The sequence below is a fragment of the Capsicum annuum genome, chromosome 8 (genome assembly GCF_002878395.1).
Source record: "Capsicum annuum cultivar UCD-10X-F1 chromosome 8, UCD10Xv1.1, whole genome shotgun sequence".
NCBI classification, from domain to species: domain Eukaryota; kingdom Viridiplantae; phylum Streptophyta; class Magnoliopsida; order Solanales; family Solanaceae; genus Capsicum; species Capsicum annuum.
The window spans coordinates 112,759,161-112,780,598 of NC_061118.1; the positions used below are offsets into that span (position 1 = coordinate 112,759,161).

The 21,438-nt window shown below is 32.3% G+C and overlaps 1 protein-coding gene across 1 annotated transcript; it reads left to right on the forward strand.

The window, feature by feature from the left end:
- The first annotated feature begins 19,951 nt into the window (after positions 1-19,951).
- LOC107839061 (chlorophyll a-b binding protein 3C, chloroplastic) lies at positions 19,952-21,100 on the forward strand. The gene has a single exon (XM_016682411.2). It carries the CDS (start codon positions 20,160-20,162, stop codon positions 20,985-20,987), a length of 828 nt encoding a protein of 275 aa, XP_016537897.2. The 5' UTR covers positions 19,952-20,159; the 3' UTR covers positions 20,988-21,100.
- Positions 21,101-21,438: the final 338 nt, after the last annotated feature.

Below are 21,438 nucleotides of genomic sequence, written 5' to 3' on the forward strand. Positions count from 1 at the left end.
GATTACGCATCTATTGTAAATTATCAATCAAATTAAGTCATTTATTGCAACAGATTATGCATATATTGTAAATAATCAAATAGATTAAGTCATCTGTTATGACAGATTACCCATCTATTGTAAATTATCAAATGGATTAAGTCATATATCGCAACAAATTACCTATCTATTGTAAATTATCAAATAGGTGTTGTCATCTGTTGTAGTTGACCCTATGAGAACTCACCCCTAGTCCTAGATTAATCAATTAAGGTATTAGTTGAACATATGAGGGAGTAAGAATCAGTTCATCTCAGAGTGATTGATCGACAACTCTGGTCAGGAGGAAGGCAATACCGTCTCATCATGCAATTGTCAAAAGACTCAATTAAAGTTGTAGTTGACCCTATGAGAACTCACACCTGGTCCTAGATTAAGAAATTAAGGTATTAGTCTAACATATGAAATCAATTGAAATTGTATAAAAATAAATGTTCAACCTGTTGCAAACGGATTACGCATCTGTTGTAAATTATCAAATAGATTTAAGTCATTTATTACAATAGATTATGCATTTGTTGTAAATAATCAAATAGATTAAGTCATCTATCATGATAGATTATCCATCTATTGTAAATTATTAAATGGATTAAGTCATATGTCACAACAGATTACCCATATGTTGTAAATTATCAAATAGGCATTGTCATCTGTTGTAGTTGACCCTATGAGAACTCACCCCTGGCCCTATATTAATCAATTAAGGTATTAGTTGAACATATGAGGTAGTAAGAATTAGTTTAGCTCAGAGTGATCGATCAACAACTCTGGAAGGGAGGAACGCAATATCATCTCATCATGAAATTTCCAAAAGACTCAATTAAAGTTGTAGTTGACCCTATAAAAACTCACCCCTGGTCCTAGATTAATCAATTAAGGTATTAGTTGAACATACGAGGTAGTAAGAATTGGTTCAGCTCAGAGTGATCGAACGACGACTCTGATTAGGAGGAACGCAATATCATTTTATCATGTAATTGCCAAAAGACTCAATTGAAGTTGTAGTTGACCCTATGAGAACTCACCCTTGGTCCTATATTAATTAATTAAGGTATTAGTCTAACATATAAACTCAATTAAAATTGTATAAAAATAAATGTTCAACCAATTACAACAGATTATGCATCTGTTATAAATTATCAAACATATTAAGTCATTTATTGCAACAGATTACGCATCTGTTGTAAAGAATCAAATAGATTAAGTCATCTATTGCGATAGATTATCCATCTATTGTAAATTATTAAATGAATTAAGTCATATATCGCAACAGATTACCCATCTGTTGTAAATTATCAAATAAGTGTTGACATCTATTGTAGTTGACCCTATGAGAACTCACCCTTGGTCCTTGATTAATCAATTAAGGTATTAGTTTAATATATAAGGTAGTAAGAATCGGTTCAGCTTAGAGTGATCGATCGACGACTCTGGTCGGGAGGAACGTAATACCGTCTCATTATGCAATTTCCAAAAGACTCAATTGAAGTTGTAGTTGACCCTATGAGAACTCAACCCTGGTTCTAGATTAATTAATTAAGGTATTAGTTGAATATATAAGGTAAGAAGAATTGTTTCAGCTCAGAGTGATCCATCGACAACTCTGATCGAGAGGAATGTAATACAGTTTCATCATGCAATTGTCAAAAGAATTAATTGAAGTTGTAGTTAACCCTATAAGAACACACCCTTGGTCCTAGATTAATCAATTAAGGTATTAGTCTAACATATGAACTCAATTGAAATTGTATAAAAACAAATGTTCAACCTGTTGCAACAGATTAACCATATGTTGTAAATTATCAAACAGATCAAGTCATTTGTTGCAATAGATTAAGCATTTTTTGTAAATAATCAAACAGATTAAGTTATCTATTATGGCATATTACCCATCTTTTCTAAATTATCAAATGGATTAAGTCATATATCGCGACAGATTATCCATCTATTGTAAATTATCAAAATAGGTGCTGCCATCTATTGTAGTTGACCCTATGAGAACTCACCCTTGGTCCTTGATTAATCAATTAAGGTATTAGTTTAATAAATAAGGTAGTAAGAATTGGTTCAGCTTAGAGTGATCGATTGACGACTCTGGTCAGGAGGAACGCAATACCGTCTCAATATGCAATTATCAAAAGACGCAATTGAAGTTGTAGTTGACCTTATGAGAACTCACCCCTAGTACTAGATTAATCAATTATGGTATTAGTCAACATATAAAATCAATTGAAATTGTATAAAAATAAATGTTCAATCTGTTGCAACAGATATCTTTTCTGTTGGATTTAATTAAAAAGATTAAGTCATTTATTACAACTTATTACGTATCTGTTGTAAATTATTAAAAAGGTTCTACCACCTGTTGCAACAGATGATCGAGCTTTGGAAATTTTCAAACTGAAACTGTCATATATTACACTTAGATGTTTTAAGACCCTTATTTTAAAAGCAATTTAGGTATTTCTTGTCTGAGATAAAAAAGTTAAAATACTAAGGTGGTAAAAAATATTACTTGGATAACTCAAAAATTTCCTGAGTAAGTAGTCTTATCTGGTCTTTTTAATATCACCATCTCCTTGTTCCCCTCAAAAGTTATTAATAAATATTTAAAACCTATATCTAGAATACTCTCTCCTTCAGCCATAAAGTAAGACTCAACTCATCTATCCCTCTTCTTTATTCTCAATTTTCTTTATTTCCTTTTTTCCTCTCTTTTCTCTCTTCTTTTGGATGAGGATCCTTTCGGATCTCAACGGATCAATATCTTTTCTCGACTGAACTGGATGTTTTGATCCCTTTGCTTTTTTCACATTGCAGGTATGGTTCACTATTGCTCTTTCCATCTCGTCTTCTTCTTTGTATGTTATTTAAGTTAGATATTTACATCTGTTGCTATTAACGATTTACCTATTACTAGTTTTCTATTTATTGAGAAAATTGAAGAAAAGATGACTTTTAAGTCTTGAATGAACGAACCGTTATTTTTATTAAAATATGCAAAAAAAAATTATTTGTTGGGAGAACTTAAAAAGCCTTGTTGTCAGTATAGTTTGATGAATCAGCTGTTTGAACAGACGGAGTAACTATTTGAAGAAATCAAACCAGTAGCAAGGCTTGTTTGATTTATTCCAACAGATGAACCATCTGTTGCAATATGTCATCCATCTGTTGCAATAATGTCTCATTGGTTGAGCAGATGGGTAATCTGTTGCATCAGATTGGTCATCTGTTGATTCACTCAATTTTGTGTTACCCTTTTGTACAGACGAAGTAACTGTTAGAAGAAATCAAACCAGTAGCAAGGCTGGTTTGATTTATTCAAACAGGTGAACTATCTGTTGCAATATGTTATCCATCTATTGCAACCGATGCCTCATCGATTGAACAGATGGGTAATCTGTTGCATCAGATTGGTCATCTGTTAATTCACTCAATTTTGTGTTACCCTTTTGTAATGTTCTTTTTGTTATTCTCTTGTTTGACATCAAATGTATTTCTCTTGTTTGCAGATAAAAGAAAGTGAAATTGGATCGACTTTTCCCCGACCAGCATTAAAGGCTAGAGTAAAGATGGGTTCGAAGAAATAAGCTGCTTGCAGATGGAACCACTTCATATGTGGAGGTATGTATTATTGGTCAACCTATCATGAAAACACACATCCAGTACAATGATTTTGTGAATGTTTGTTCTTTACCTATTAGGCGTTAATCCTCCAAACAAGATATGGCATTTTAGAGTTAAGATTGTTAGGTTTGAACTGGCAAGGCTGAGGGACTAAGTAGGTGGTGTCGATTACCTTTTACAATTTAATGACCATTTATGCTCATGTTTTTATGTCAAGTTTGGGGAAAGGTTCAAGTTTTAGCGGTAGTGTAAATATCCAATAGTGATTGAACCGGTTTGAATGGCTTAATGGACTTCTTGAAAGGCCTCTGAAGCCTCGTACTGCAGAAAATAATGATAGAACCAATAGAAATTCCCCTGATCCAAACTTATATGGATGGGTTATTAGAGGAGACTATTATACAGCAGTAGGTGCTTGAAAAAATAACTGTGAGGGAAGGGAGAGGTTGAGAAGAACATATATCATCTCAGACCTTATTTAAGAGGAAACACAGGGTAGGAAGGAAAATGTAGAGAAATTGGTTGATGAAATTGACATGAAAAATGAAAAAACTGGATGAGCTGCGAATGTGAAAGTGTATCCAAAAATAAAAATCCATCAGTTGTTGAAGAAAAATAAAAATAGTCAAGAGGACTGGAGCTGGTCACTTTTCCAGAGACTGCAACTAGCGAGTGTGGCCTCAATAAAGACCCACAAAATGCAGGACCAAAACTCTAAGGAAGAAGCTTAGCGAGCACGGAAGGTGGTAAGATTGTCGGTCAGAATTGAAACCTGAACCAACTACTCCTAAATTAAAAATATGGGATCAAGCCAAGGTGGAAATTTCTCAAGTTAAACTTCCATCCCATGCCTCCTATTTATGGCTTTGGTTAGGTCAAAGGCAGTGGAAACAGTAAGGCTTGGGATTTCTGCCCAACTTCAAACCTTTTTGTTTATACTGCCATTGACCTGATCATAGCCACACAAACAAAAGGCATGGCATATAAGTTAGACTTTAGAAATTGACTCCTTGGCTTTCCTTATTTTTAATTTAGGATTTGTTGGTTCAGGTTTTAATTCTGACCGACAATCGTACTAATTTTCTATGCTCGCAAAGCTTCTTCCTTAGAGTTTTGTCCTGCACTTTGTGAGAATATATATTGAGGCCACGCTCGCTCCTGTTGACCATTCTTGTTTTTATTCAACGACCGACGGATTTTTATATTTGGATATACTTCCACATTTGAAGCTCATCCAGTTTTTTCATTTCTTATGTCAATTTCATTGGCCAAATTCGCTAGAAGTTCCTTACTTGTTTCCCTGTGTTTCCTCTTAAACAAGGTCTAAGATGATATATAGCCTTCTCCACTTCCCCCTTCCCGCACAGGTGTTCTCTCAAGCATCTTCTGTTGTATAAAAGTCTCCTCCAGCAATCCATCCATATAAATTTGGACTAGGGAAATTTCTATTGGTTCCATCATTGTTTGCTGCAGTGTGAGGCTTTGGAGGCCTTTCATGAAGTCCATTGCACCATTAAAATCGATCCAATCACTATTGGATATTTACACTGCCATAAAAAACATGAACCCTTCCCCTAACTTGACATAAAAACATGAGCATAAACCATCATTAAATTGTAACAGGGTATCGACACCAGCGTCTTGAAACCCTTTGGCCTTATCAATTCACAACTGTCAAACTAAACTATACAGTGCAGGATCTTATTTGAAGGATCAATATCTAATCGGTAAAAAACTGCATTCACAAAATCATTGTACTTTATGTGTGTTTGTCATGGTAGCTTGATCAATAATACATAACTCCCACGCATGAAAGTGGATCCATTACACACATTTTATTCTTTCTACCCCATCTAGACATGCCAGACAATGTTGTTTATTCATCTGCACGCATGTGATAACTATTAAAAAAGAGGTATGAAAAGTCATGATTTTTTATCTTAACACATTCAATACAGCTGATAAATCAAAATCTCCATCTGTTACAACTGATGAATCATCTGTTGGAAGAAATCAAAACATCTCCTCCAATATATCACAACAGATAATCCATATGTTGCAACAGATGGTAAATCTGTTGTGACAGACCAGATATTATTTATTCATCTCCACGCATATGATGACTATTAAAAAAGAGGTAAAGAGTCATGACTTTTTATCTAACACATTCAAAACAAGTGATGAACCAAATTCTCCATCTGTTGCAACTGATAAATCAGATGTTAGAAGAAATCAAAACATCTCCTCCAATATATGGTCCATCTGTCATAATAGATAATCTATAGGTTGCAACAGATGTTGCAACAGATGGTAAATCTGTTGGGACAGATCAGACAGTGTTTATTCATCTGCACGCATATGATGACTATTAAAAAAGAGGTAGTCGTAACTTTTTATCCAACACATTCAAACCAACTGATGAATTGAATTCTCCATCTGTTGAAACTGATAAATCATCTGTTAGAAGAAATCAAAACATCTCCAAAAGATGGTCCATCTCCAACAGATGTCTCATCTATTGCATATACAAACTATCTGTTGCAACAGATTGTAAATTTGTTTTAACAAACCATCTATTACATATACAGATAATCTGTTGCAACAGATGGTAAATCTATTGCGATAGATGGATGATCTATTGCAACAGCTCAATAATAACGATTGTTATCAAGTCTCAAAATCGTTCTGAAAAGGTGAGAAGTATTAATGAAAAATAAAAAGTTATGAATTTTCATAGAAAATAAAATTCCACCAGTTTGAATGTAATTAATACAATAGAGCTTAACAATCGTGCCTTTTGGCTTGACACATCCAGATTTAATCTTCTATAAATAAGTCCCTTCTTAATCTTCATTCTACTAAACTTTATTAATTTCTTGCATTACTTTTTTTCGTGTGACATCTTCAACCACTTCTCTTCAAAGAGCATATTCCTTTCTCGTTGAGGTAAGTTTTTTTTTTTATATAAATCTACCATTTGGTAGTATACGTTGTATTATATTTGGACTCTTTTTCTTTACATTTGTCAATTCATGCGTGTTCTAGATATGGCTGATCCTGTTTGGGACATTGTTATTTTGTGCGACATAGTATGAGAACTTCAGAGGCAGGTTAATGACCTGCAGAGGGAGTTGATCACCGTGAGAGCGATGATTTTTAGAGAGATGAAGAGGATGATGAGGGCCCCACTGCGAGTTGATTTACCGACTGTCATTAATGATGATGATGATAATAATAATAATAATTAGAATGTATTTTTTGTTTTAGCGTATGCATTTTAATTTTTGTATATCGGATCTATACCTAATGTATTTTATTTTTCGTTTAATGAAAAATTTAATTTTAGTCGACTTTGGCTTTTTAATTTTTATTCAATTTTCATTTTGTCTATTTCTTCTAAAAATATAGGTTAATATTAACATATCGATGGTTGGAGGTAAGGAGAAATTTTGAATCCAGTAGCAATAGCAATTTTGGCTTTTGAGTTCTTTCAACAGATGGACCATGTGTTGGAATAGATTGGTCATCGGTTGGGTTTCTGTCAACAGATTATCCATCTATTGCGATAGATTTGTCATCTGTTGAAGGAAAATATTCCAGTTTAATGGAACTGTGTTGTGTTCTTCCAGCTAATGTCCATCTGTTTCCATAGATGGTTTATCTGTTGAGAATAATTGTGGTTTGGTGTATTATTTAGTTCATGTTTTGCCTCTTTTTATTAATGCTCAAGTTATTAAAAAAGATATTTTATATATAATAAATGATAATATTAAATTCACTACAATGAGTTAAATATATAAAAGTCCACAACAAACAACAACACAAGTTTTTGCAATTACAACGATCATGGTGGATTACGATTTGGGCATGTAGTTCTTTTGTGGCCAGCGCGCTAACATACAGAGCACTTGTTTCTTCTTGATGAAAATGATTCTCTGACTCCACGCCTCCTCTTATATGGCTTTCTTACCGATTTGATAGTGTTTGGATCAATATATAGAGGAGGTATTAATCTCCCCAAAATCTCTGCAGGAACAACCCAAGATTATTCAAAAGGCACCGGAGTAATATGCCTACTATATTCCATTTTATATTCTTCTACTGAATAATATTGAAAGGAGTGCTCGTAAACTTTAGGTCCATATTTTAGACCGTATTGAGCTCGAAGCGCTGCCATGGCATATGGACAGAGTATTTAGTCTAAGTCAAAAACTCTGCACGTTCAAGATCTTGTTTGAAGATCGACCGTGGAAACATCACCATGACCGGTGATACTGAATTAGTAATCTGCTATTTTATGAGATAATAACCTATTCCATAAACTAATGTTAATTGATATTATTTTTTTTATTTCGAGAACAAATTGGGTTCTTTTTGAGCTCTTGAACTGCGCACGCCTTTCGCTAAAATATCGGCCATACTTTTTGTTTATTACTTCAAACATAGACTTGATGGGAAATTCTCTTTCATCGCTAAATAATGAATTCACTGATTCATCTATGTTTTATGTCATAATATTTTATCTATATAAAAGAATCACTTTGTACGACATCATACTAAACTTATAACTCAAACAAGACATTAAATTCATAAGAATATACCTATCTGCTGGACAGAATGCCCAGCTCCATCTCTCGAAACCGATATGTACTAGAAGTTCTGCTACCTTGGGATTCATATCTGTTATTTGATTGAACTGGTCTAAAAACTCCTCTCTACTATATGTTTTAGCTTCTCTATAAAAAAGGGTCACGACCCTTTCGTTGTGATAGTTGATTCAAATGTTCCTCAAAGATGCCTGATGCAACAACCAAAGTAAGCTGAAGTGAAAAAAATTGAACCCATCTTTTGAATACTTAGATCCCTATCCGAAACAAAACACAACTCTTCGATATCTTCGACGCAGCTTCACAGTTGTTCAAAAAAAATGCATAAGAGGCATCACATTCCTTGTCCGCTACACAAAAAGTGACAGTAAATATCTGATTCTCCGCATCCTGCGCCACCGCCGCTACCATAACTCCGTTATACCTGCTCCTCAAGAAGGTACCGTCGATGGCTATGCCTTTTCTCAAATGTTGAAAACCTTGAATCCAAGCACCATAGGATATAAAAAGTACTTGAACCTTCCATTTTCATCAACATGCAAAGTCATCTTACTTTTGGGATTTGTGAACTCAATCATGTAATGGTAGGCCTCCAAGACTGCATACCCATGCTCGTGTGTCCCCCTAACCAAGTCCTTGGCAATCCCCATGACCGTATATTTATTCCAATAACTGACCAGGACACCCAATTTCGTAAGGAGTTGATTGGTCATAACCCTTGTTGAAGGGCCTTTGCCATCGGGAAAACTACTCCTGAAAATATTCACCGAGGACACCTTTGTCGTGGCATGAGAATTTTGGCCCGAGATGTGCTCCGAACCACATGTGTGATGCTTTTCATGTTTATGAATGATGAATCTATCAAAACTTGTGCACTTCACCGCTCTCAACCACCACTTGCAGTTTGGATTAGCACATTTGAAGCAAAAGACACTGCTCGAATTAATCACCTTCTTTATTCTGAAATCTTTTTTCAAGCAAGAAATAAACAAAGTGGTAGATAGTTCATTCTTGCCCTTGAATGACATTCCAATAAAAAAGTTGATCCCTTTGTCTTGAAATTTTCCAGACTGTGTCGATTGAGAAGAACTACCCATCGTATTTGTCGCATCAACGGGCGTAGGTGTTTGATCATCATCTGAAATATTCATGTCTAGATCATCCAACCTATCATCAAAGATGTCTTGTTGTTGTTGTTCTTCTATGTTCTGGTTCTCATTCTCTCTCGTCTTTTCAACCGCTTACACCCTTAACACCGGCCTGGATGAATCACTAAGATAAGCACGCAACCAAACCTGATCGGTTATCTTAAAAAGCAGTACCTTCTGATTTTCAAAGGAGCTGTGCATGTAGCTGATGACGAGTTCTTCCAATTGATAATTCAGTCCACAATAACTGATGATTAAGTTCACAAAATCATCATACGAAATATCACTTTGGACTGTCATAGCTATCATCTGTAGCATTTCACCTTCGTTCCAATGTCATACATATCAATTGCTCTTCTCGGTCCATTGACTATGACAATCCACCCCTATTGTTATTGATCCCTCTATTAGTGGTACCTAAAATAAAGTCATTTATTAACAAAATTTAATAGTAATTTCATAGTGCCGTAAATGAATCCCAATAGATGTGTAATCAGTCGCAACAGATTACTTACCTGTTGGGATTCATGTTACGTTTGTGAAGCTGATTTCAATAGATGAGTCATCTATTGTAACAGGTGAATCATATGTTGCAATAGACTATATATCAGTTGCAACAGATGAAGCGCCTATTGGGATTGATGTTACAGTACTGAGGCACTTTTAAAGCTGGTTCCAACAGATGAGTGACATGTTGCAACAGATAATTAACCTATTGCGACAAATGACTTACCTGTTGTAACAGACGGCAATCTATTAAAATCGAGGTCAGGTTCTATTAAAACAGGTTACTAATATATTGCAACAGATATTTGCTGTCTATTGAAATCGAGTTCAGATTCTGTTGCAACAGGTTAATAATCTGTTACAACAGATATTTACCCTGTTGCAATAGACAACACGTCTGTTGGAATTGAGCTCAGGTTTGGTTGCAACAGGTTACTGATCTGTTGCAACAGGTTACTGATCTATTGTAATAAATTTTTATCATGTTGCACCAGGTAACTAATCTGTTGCAACAGATGGGTCATATATTGCAACAGATTACCCATCTGTTCGATTCATATTACGACACTATAGAACCATAAATATGAATTCAATATATGAGTCTTTCTTTGAAATAAATCTGTTTAAACAGATGGCTCTTATGTTGCATTCATGTTCGCATGCTAAGTATTATTGAAAAAACAGCACAATAGCAGTTACCCAGATGACAAATTCAACTAAAAGTCATAATTTGACTTACCAAAGTCTCCTATGAAGTAATACCAAAGTGAAAATTTATGGACGAAATAAAATTTAACCTAAGAAATTGGTCAAATAGCACCAGTAGCGGTAACAACAACAACGACGACGATAATGGTCAACAAGAAGAAGATGAAGATGATAATGAAGTAGAAGATGATGAATAAAGCAGCAGCAATAATGAACAACAAAAATCGCTAACAGAGAGAAAACAACGATGGATGAGAAGAGAGCGAAAGACGCTTTTTTTCTCCATTTTTTGTTATATTAGGTAAACATTTGGATCAAGGTGTAAATTTAAAAACTTCTAGGTTATTCTCAAACTTACCAAACTTTCTTAATCCATAATAAAGTAATTGTCACCTTCACTCAATAATTAAGACTTATGTCACCTACACCTTATTTTAAAAATCTTTGTCACCTACAGCTCAAAGCCCCTAATAAGTAGAACTTGGAAAAATTTCATAAGTAGCAAACTTAAACTCATAATTAGAAGTTCATGTCAACTATTTCATAATTACGAATAATAGCAAGTTGTATTTTGTATTTTAAGTAAAGTTTGCTATATAAATATCTATACAAACTAGATTTACTTTTCTACTTTTACTCAAATCAGTTGAGTTAAAAGAAGGAATAATTACCCAGGTATTTAAAGCAGTAAATTTTTTTACCATAAATTACTCTTCTTATTTAAAGCAGTAGATTCATTTTTCATAAATTATTCTTACTTAAACTAGTAGATTCTTTTTCCAAATCAAACTCAAAGATTATTATTGAATTTCAAAAATTCAAAATAAAGCATCATTAATGTTTTTTTTTTCTCTTTCACTCTCTTATATCTCTAACTTCTTTTGTTATTTTTTTTCATCTTATTTTTTTATCATTTTATTTTTTATTTTAATTTCTTTTTCTTTTTCATTATTTTCTTTTTACTTTATTTTTTCCCTTCTATTTTTTTTTCTTTTTCGTTTTTCTTTACTTTTTTTCTTTTTTTTTCTTTCTCATATTTTTCTTTAACATGTAGATTTCTTTTCCAAATCAAACTCAAGTCTGAAGATTATTATCTTCAAGATCTTCAAAATTTTGAAATAAAGCATCATTACTGTTTTTTTTCTCCCTTTCACTCTCTTATATCTCTAACTTTTTTTTTGGTTAGTTTTTTTTCATCTTCTTTTTTTATCTTTTTATTTTTTATTACATTTCTTTTTATTTTTTATTTTTCTCTTTCCATTTTATTTTTCTTCTTATATTTCTCTTCTTTTTTTTCATTTTTCATTTTTTTCTTTCTTTTTTTCCCTTTATCATATTTTTTTTCTTTTCCTATTTTCATTTTCTTCTTCTTTTTTCTATTTTTTATTTATTTTATTTTTACACTTCTATTTCTAGATTTTATTTCTCTTTTTTTTTTCTTTTCACTTTTTTTTTATTCGTTTTCTTTCTTTTTCTATTTTTTGTTTTTTTATTCTTCTATCTCTAGCTTTTAGTTTTAAAGAAAAATAAGTATATCACATGCACATATTCAAAAAATATACAAAATACATAGTCATACAGATCTGAATATTTATTTACAATATAAAACATACATATATATATTTGCATATGCATTTACAGAAATACATATCTCACTCATATATATATATATATATATATATAAACATATTGGACACAAAATTCTATAACAAAAAAGATAATTATATACATATACATATACATATAGGTAATCAAAAAATACATGATACATAGCCAGATCTGTATGACAATTATATATATTCCATTATAAAAAAATACATATAACTCTGCATATGTATTTACAGAATACATGTCTGATCCATATGTATATTACCATACAAAAAATACAAATATGACTCTGATATGTTTTACGAAATACATATCATATTCATATTAAACAGTAACAAACATAACTATACTATATATCTTCTTTTGTATTAGCGAAATACAAAGCTGACTCATATAAAATAAGAAAATACAAATGCATATCTCAAACGGTAACAACTACAACTTTGTATATATACATTTAGTTAAATCAAAAAATACATAATACATACCATAAACATTAAAAAATACTAAAATTAATGTATATATATGTTACCCTCTAAAAAAATATATCAACAATAACCATATGTATAAAAAATACATATATATTACACATGACCCATAAGCTAATAAAATTATAAATACAAATATCTCTTCGATTTTTTTACAAATACAAATATCTCTTCAATTTTTTCTTTTTGAAATAGTATTTAAAAGAATTTTGACCAACAGGGCTTGAAATTTTACTTGATTCTCTTATTTCCTTTGACTTTCTTTCTTTCCCAGATCTTTGCATTTTGGGAGATTTGGAAATGAAGCTTTTCTCAATCCATTTTATTTCATAATTTTTGCAATTTTCTCTGGATTTTTACGATGCTTCGATCTCACCTCTTCTGTGCTTACTGCTTTCTTCGACTGAATATGCATAGAAATAAATTTAAGATCTTCATCTTGTGTTAATCCTCCACAATGTTACAACAAAAAATTAACAAAACCCCAAAGAAAAATTGCAAGAACAACGTTGAACAAAAAAATAAAAAAAAATACAAAATTTATAGAATATATGGAAGAGATAGCATGCAATAATTGTAATTTGATAGTTACCTTATTTAATGGAGCATAATATTTATCAACAATGTGAAAAAAGTGTGATAAACAGATAAGAAATTGGAATGAAATTTGAAAAATAAGCGCAATTTAAAAAAAAATGGTAAGATTAGAGAGAGGTAAAATAATGGAGTGAAAATAGGGAAGAGACAAAGTAATGGAGTGAAAAATAGGATAGAAGTAGTGAAACACACGTGTTTGAAATTTATGGGCAAAAAAATGATATTTTTGCTATAAACTATAATTTTGAGAAAGTGTTGCTATTTCTTATAATTATAATCTTAGATATGCTACGTAATCTTAGATATCCCCTTGACGCGGCGTATTCAAGGGGAGGTGCCGTGGTGTATGCTTTTTGCAGATGATGTAGTTCTGATAGATGAGACTCGATGGGGTGTGAGTGACAAATTAGAGGTGTGGAGGCAAACCCTTGAGTCTAAAGGGTTCAGGGTGAGCAGAAGCAAGACAGAGTATGTGGAATGCAAGTTTAATGACATGAGGCGGGAGAATGAGGTAGTAGTGAAGCTGGAATCACAGGAGGTAGGTAAGAGGGAGAGTTTCAAGTATCTCGGGTCCGTGATCCAGAGTAACGGTGAGATTGACGAGGATGTCTCGCACCGTATTGGGGCGGGATGGATGAAGTGGAAGCTCGCGTCAGGGGTGCTGTGTGATAAGAAGGTGCCGCCCAAGCTTAAAGGCAAATTCTACAGGGCGGTAGTCCGTCCGGCCATGTTGTATGGAGCGGAGTGTTGGCCAGTTAAGAACTCCCACATCCAAAAGATGAGGGTGGCAGAAATGCGGATGTTGCGCTGGATGTGTAGGCTGACTAGAGGGGATAGAGTTCGGAATGAGACCATCCGGGAGAAGGTTGGTGTGACTCCAGTGGAGTGCAAGATGCGGGAAGCCCGATTGAGATGGTTCGGACACGTGAAGAGGAGGGGCATGGATGCCCCGGTCCGTAGGTGTGAGAGGCTAGCGTTGGATGGTTTTAGGCGGGGTAGGGGTAGGCCGAAGAAGTACTGGGGTGAGATGATTAGGCGGGACATGGAGCAGTTACAGCTCACCGAGGACATGACCCTAGATAGGAAGGTCTGGAGGACGCGAATTGGGGCAGAGGACTAGGGCCAGTTTGAGTCGCTAGTGTAGGGAATTACTTGGTGGGGTTTTTTTTTTCTTGTTAGGAGTCCGTGTTCCATGTTTTATTATAAATCTGTGTGCTTTCCTCTGTTTTGTATTACTTATGGGTGCCGTATTTATGTTATGTAATCTTGTGTTGTGCTTTACTATGTGTTTGTGTGGTATCTCGTGTCTTGAGCCGGGGGTCTATCGGAAACAGCCTTTCTACTTCTTCAGAGGTAGAGGTATGGACTACGTACATCTTACCCCCCCCCCCAGACCCCAAATACACTGGGTTTGTTGTTGTTATTGTTGTTGTAGTAGTCTATGAAAGCATGTGTTGCACATTTGTCCCGTATCAATACAACTATAGTCTATAATAGTGATAGAAGCATCAAAAGGCGTTGCTCTTTAGTTTTTAGAGTTTAAAGTATTTATATATGAAAAATAATCTCTTTTATTCTCATTCATGAGAATGTAGAAGATATAACCCTACTTTACATATTCACTCGGATATCACAACTAATGACTGATGCATATTGCAAGTGTAATGATAAATTACTACACATCAAGTAAGTTTTCTAAACAACTGATCAAAGTACCAAGAATTTTATAGCTATAACAATCACTGCCGAGCTACAAAGTATTTCAGACCCTAATTGACTAAAGTTGTGACAATTTATAAAGCTCATTCTCATGAGAAGATGAACACCCTAAAATCTTGTGCCCGTTGAAATAAACAATGCAAAAATGGCTAAAGAAGTCTATACTCTACACATAATAAACTACTTGATTATGATAAAATGATTCAAACTCATTTTTAAAATAATGACGCAAAAATAATGCAAGAATAAACGCAGGAGGCACATGGAGATCGGGGATTTAATGTTTATTAGTTCTTATAATAACCTCAAGTTAATATATAATAATGATTGGATTCACAATCACCTTTTAGGTTCACCCCAAGAAAGACCTAATTCTTGATCATAATATAAGTTACTATCACTTTATTACATTAGGCTTCAATTTCCCACACCTTGCCAACTTTATAATTGCACAATGGGTACCGAGTCACCTTTGTAGGGAGCTGTTAACTCCAAATATGGGACTTTTCAACGCGAATTCAGATTCAATTGGACTTCAATGCGGATACCAAAGTATACCTATTCAAAAATGAAAAAAAATAGAATTATGCTAAATTTGATTACCAAAGAATTCAATAAGACATCCTCGAGGCATAATTATGTCTTGCTTTCAAACTGAGTTCTTTATAAGTTATGCAAGATCACTTTGATTAGGCTCCAAGATTTTGCCTTCAAATAGTTCTAAGATGTATGTTTCAATGTTCTTTTGAATTAGTAATTCAACATTACGTGAAGTTGATCCCAAGAATGAAAAACCACGTGAATTTAGATAATGTCTCTTTCCATATATTTTAGGAGTGTTAATTTCTTTTAAGAATCATATATTTTAGGAATTTTAATTTATTTCACTTTTAATAAAATATTTGTTTGCCTACTTTTTTTATGGACGATTGCCTTGGGGGGGGGGGGGGGGGGGGGGGGGCAAATTCAGTAGGAAAAATGTTTGTTGCCTATTTTTTTGGACGTAACTTAGAAATTTAACCATAATAAGAAAATCTTATCCATTTAATTTTTAATATTTTTTTTTTACCGGTAATATCAATATTTAATATTATAAAAATAACATAAAAGGTGAAAAAATAATTTTATCTAAAGTAAAGACTTTTAATCAAGAACAAAAAGTTCAAACAACATTACTAAGGTCCTTCACACTTTTAGTATAGTATAGATATAGATTTTTATATTTTTCAAATCTTCTTAAAATCAAATTTAACTGATTTAGAATTCTTAAACTAATGGAAAAAGTATTAGTTGTATTAATTTTATTACTTCTTATAAGAAAAGGTTTTACCATAAATATATTTAATTAATTTTCAAATCTTAAATATTAGAAAAAATTAGTGAAAGACGATTTTGTCTAAAACAAAGATTTTTAATGAAGGGCAAAACGTTCAAACAACATTTCTAAGGTCCTTCAAACTTTTAATATATTATAGATTATAGATATAGATATAGATATGGATATAGATATAGATATAGATATAGATTATAGATTATATATAGAAATAGATTATAGATATAGTCCCACGTCAAAATAATAGCTATTAAATATATAATTTTGTGTATTATTCATAATCTCTATCTCTATTATATTAAAAGTGTGAAGGGCCTTATAAATCACGTTTGAACTCTTTGCCCTTTATTAAAAGTCTTTCCTTTAGATAAAATCGTCTTTTCGCATAGTCTATTTAAATTACACATCCAATAAACTAATATAAATTTAAAAAAAACAAAAATCCTATACAAAACCCAACAAATCAATATGTTTTCTAATCGCGTGTAAAAAAGATTAAAAGAAAAGGTGTCCTACTGAAAAACTAAATTATATATAACTAGTCTTATTCTAACTAAATTATGACAAAAACGTTCTATAATAATAATAATAATAATAATAATAATAATAATAATAATAATAGTAGTAGTAGTAGTAGTAGTAGTAGTAATAATAATAGTAATAATAGTAATAATAATAATAATAATAATAATAATAATAATAATCTATAATCTATATTTATATTCCTATAATCTTTAATCTATAATCTATAATATATTAAAAATGTGAAAACCTTTAGAAAAGTGATTCGAACTTTTTATCTTCATTAAACGTTTCTTCTTTAGACAAAATCATCTTTTCACTATTTTCTTAAATGATTATTTAATTATATTTATAATATTGTCTCCTAAAATATATGGGTATCAAGAGTTTAAAATATATGAAAAAAAAATTCTTAAATTAAAAATCCTAAATTTATGATAAGAGATAATTTTAGTCAATCATAATTTTACCTTATATAAAAGTTGTATCTACTTAGAACTATACTCACAATAAAGATTAGTACTAATTTCAAAAGTAGAAATCAATTTTTTTCCTTCACACGAGTAATAACTTTGGAGTAGTATCTTTACTATTATTATTGTATTCATATTAAAGATGAGGCCTAATTAACTTAGATTTAAAAGGAGAAAATAATAACAGAATAAGTAGAAAACTTACTATAATAGTATTTATATTAGAAAAGGTTTAGACGTTATTAATATTTTCTTTTTTTGCTCTCCATATAATTGATTGTTCCTAATCAAGTGAGTTCTTTAAGCTATATTGATATTGTTTTATAGCATGAGATAATTTTTCCTTGGTTTAGTTTATTATTTCTTTTATTTGATTGAAGAGATAAATTTTCTTGTGATTTCAGGTAAATTTTCTAAAATTTTAGTATATTCTTGAAATTTACAACAAATAAATTGTTATGTAATTTTATAGATATATAATTGTTAATTGAGGTGTGTTTTAGTAAAATCTTGATATATCTGTTAATTGAAGAGATAAATTCACTTGAGATTTGAGGTAAGTATTTTAATTTTTTAATATATTCTTTATGATTAAAATCTTATTAATATTTATGATTAAAGAGATGAATTTGTTTTGTGATTTGAAGTAAGTTTTCTAAAATTTTAGTATATTTTTGAAGTTTACAATAATAATCTATCATGTATTCTTGATTGACAATTGCTTTCTGAGAATTATTTTTTTTTTGAAATATTGATGGTATTTATAATTGAAGAGACAAATTTGTTTGAGATTTGAGGTAAGCTCTAAAAAAACATTGTATATTTTTTTATGTTTACAAAAATATCATGTATATTTTATAGACAATTGTTAATTGAGAATTTTTTTTGTGACTGTAGTTGTAGTATGTTCTTGAAGTTTAAAATAATAAATTATCATGTATTCTTAATAGATAATTGTTCATTGATTTTTGTGTGTGTGATTTTTGTTAATAATGATGCATTTACAATTAATAATTTGAAATTGACTTATTTACAAATTTGAACAAATTCTTTGAATCATTACATTCCGTCATAAGAAATTAGTTAGTCATTTTGATTCTATATGAATTCCGTTTAAAATTTAATTATATGCAACTTTTTTCAATTATGAATAAACTTCGAGATCTGACATGTGGTCATTATTTTTAACAATAGACTCTTTTGGTTTATTGGTACGAGCTATATAGATATAATGAATTTTTTGATTGACAAGAGAGACACGTACAAAGTACGCACACCACTAAGTTATTCAAACTTTTGTCATTCATTAAGATTTTGAAATAAACAAACTATTTTTTTTCACTTTTTTTCTTAAAATTATTATTGCTTATTATATGAAATATTAAGTATATGAAATTAATTAAAGTTCTTGTTGATTTAGGTATACCTTGTATAGAAAAAATTTCTATAAACCAAAATAACTACACATTTAGTCTAAAATTTGATATTTTACAAAATAAATATATTAAAATAGGGATTCTATATAAACGACTATCAAAATTTACCTAAATTGACTATATACTAAACCCAATAAATTAAAGTTGTAAATTTACCGTAAATATGGTTAATAATTTACACCAAATATTTTAAGTGATTACTTAATAATATAACGTATACACATGAATTTCATATATATATATATATATATATATATATATATATATATATATATATAGAGAGAGAGAGAGAGAGAGAGAGAGAGAGAGATAGAGAGAGAGAGAGAGAGAGTTAATTAAGGTAATACGCTCTTATGTCTTTTATATGATTTGTATGAATATGTTAATTTTATATTTAAATATTTTTCGTATTAAATAAATAAATTAATTTATTTCTTAATTCAAGCATATTTTCTTTTACAACATCGAAGTGATTTTGTTAACTGAATAACTTGAAGTGAGGTACACGCGCGAGGCGCGTAAGATATGATTAATATAAATAAATATACATAATAATGTATATTTTTATATATTAACCAGGGATTATAATTATTTTCTTATCAAAACGATCAAGTATGTTAAAAGCTCTTTACAATTAATGCGGCCCAAAAATATTAGGGTCAAAAGTAATCGCTTCAACTGCTTGGCCTTGAACCTGCCTTGAACTATCCAGACATTACATTGTCTTCATTCTACCTATCTCCATTACTCCTAATCCCACCCAAAAGCTTTTCCTTTTTTCAAATGTAAAGAAAGGTTATTGTATGAGTTGTTGGACTTGTAGTATCAAAGCATCAAAATTGATCATGGAAGCTAATTAGCTGTTGGGACACTTGGACTTGAATCGTCTTAATTTCAATTGTTTTTATTTTGTCTCATTGCCAATTTGCCACTCATACAAGTGGTACTATTTTACACAAGTGTGTGAACTAATGCATGGCCATGAATTGCTCTTACTCTTTTGATCAAGTGGATATAATATTGCAATAATGCACAATCACACGTGGCGACTATCTATTGGCTGTATGAGAGAAAATCAACATTCACTTAGATTTTTTTAAACATATATAAACTATTTAAAAAATATCTAGTCATCTTTAACGGTGCAGAACTTTGGCTAATGAACAATAATGCAAAAGATACAAATTGACATCCACCAATGAGAAAGCGGATATAGGTATTCAAGGATAAGGATATTGGGCCTTTCGAGTCCTTTATGGTTAGTGCAAGGCTCATAAAACTCAAGCCTCGATCGACTCTTCTTTTTGTGTAGAAAGTGCATTTCAAGAGTTGTATTCTACTTCTACAATGGCTGCTTCTACAATGGCTCTTTCTTCCTCTACATTTACCGGAAAACCAGTAAAACTCTCACCATCTTCCTCTGAAATCACAGGAAATGGAAAATTCACCATGAGAAAGACTGCCACCAAGGCCAAGCCTGTCTCTTCTGGCAGTCCATGGTATGGTCCTGACCGTGTCAAGTATTTGGGCCCGTTCTCTGGTGAATCCCCAAGCTACTTGACTGGTGAGTTTCCTGGTGACTACGGTTGGGACACTGCTGGGCTTTCAGCTGATCCAGAAACTTTTGCCAAGAACCGTGAGTTGGAGGTGATCCACTATAGATGGGCCATGCTTGGAGCTCTTGGTTGTGTATTCCCCGAGTTCTTGGCTCGTAACGGTGTAAAGTTCGGTGAGGCTGTCTGGTTCAAAGCTGGATCCCAAATTTTCAGTGAGGGTGGACTTGATTACTTGGGCAACCCAAGTTTGGTCCATGCACAAAGCATTTTGGCCATTTGGGCTTGCCAAGTTGTGTTAATGGGAGCCGTTGAGGGTTACCGTATTGCTGGTGGGCCACTCGGTGAGGTTGTTGACCCACTTTACCCTGGGGGTAGCTTCGATCCATTGGGCCTTGCTGATAACCCTGAGGCTTTTGCTGAACTCAAAGTGAAAGAGATTAAGAACGGTAGACTTGCTATGTTCTCAATGTTTGGATTCTTTGTTCAGGCTATTGTCACCGGAAAAGGTCCATTGGAAAATCTTCCAGATCACCTTGCTGACCCAGTTAACAATAACGCATGGGCTTATAACATCAAAATTGCTGAAGCAGGGATTTATACCCGCGTCCTTGTTGTATGATGAACACACCTTTACCATCAAGCTACCACAACCAATTGCTGAAAAATGTTAAAAGTCAACCTATTAGTTAAACTTCATATTTTAAGAAATTAAAGTTATTAGTTTAGAACTTATATTTGTTCTATATATTTATTACATAGGTTTGCTAAATTTAGGTCTTGGGTTTCTCTCTCTTACGCTCCTCTCTTATCTCTCTTTCTAACAAAAGTTCTCTTCATCGTCTCCAACGTCTCTTTGATATGACTGCTATCTCCGACGAAACAGATGCCGACATAGTAATATCGCCGGCAACAGGTAAGTACGCTACCTTCTCTCTCCCCCCCTTCCTCTCCTTTGGTCCCTCCCTCACTGTTGCCAGTTCGGTCCTCTCGCCGGCGTTTGGGTTCCCACGGTTTCCACTTCGACAAGGCTAGGTAAGAAGCAGATTTGTCAGTGATTTGGGTCAGGCGAC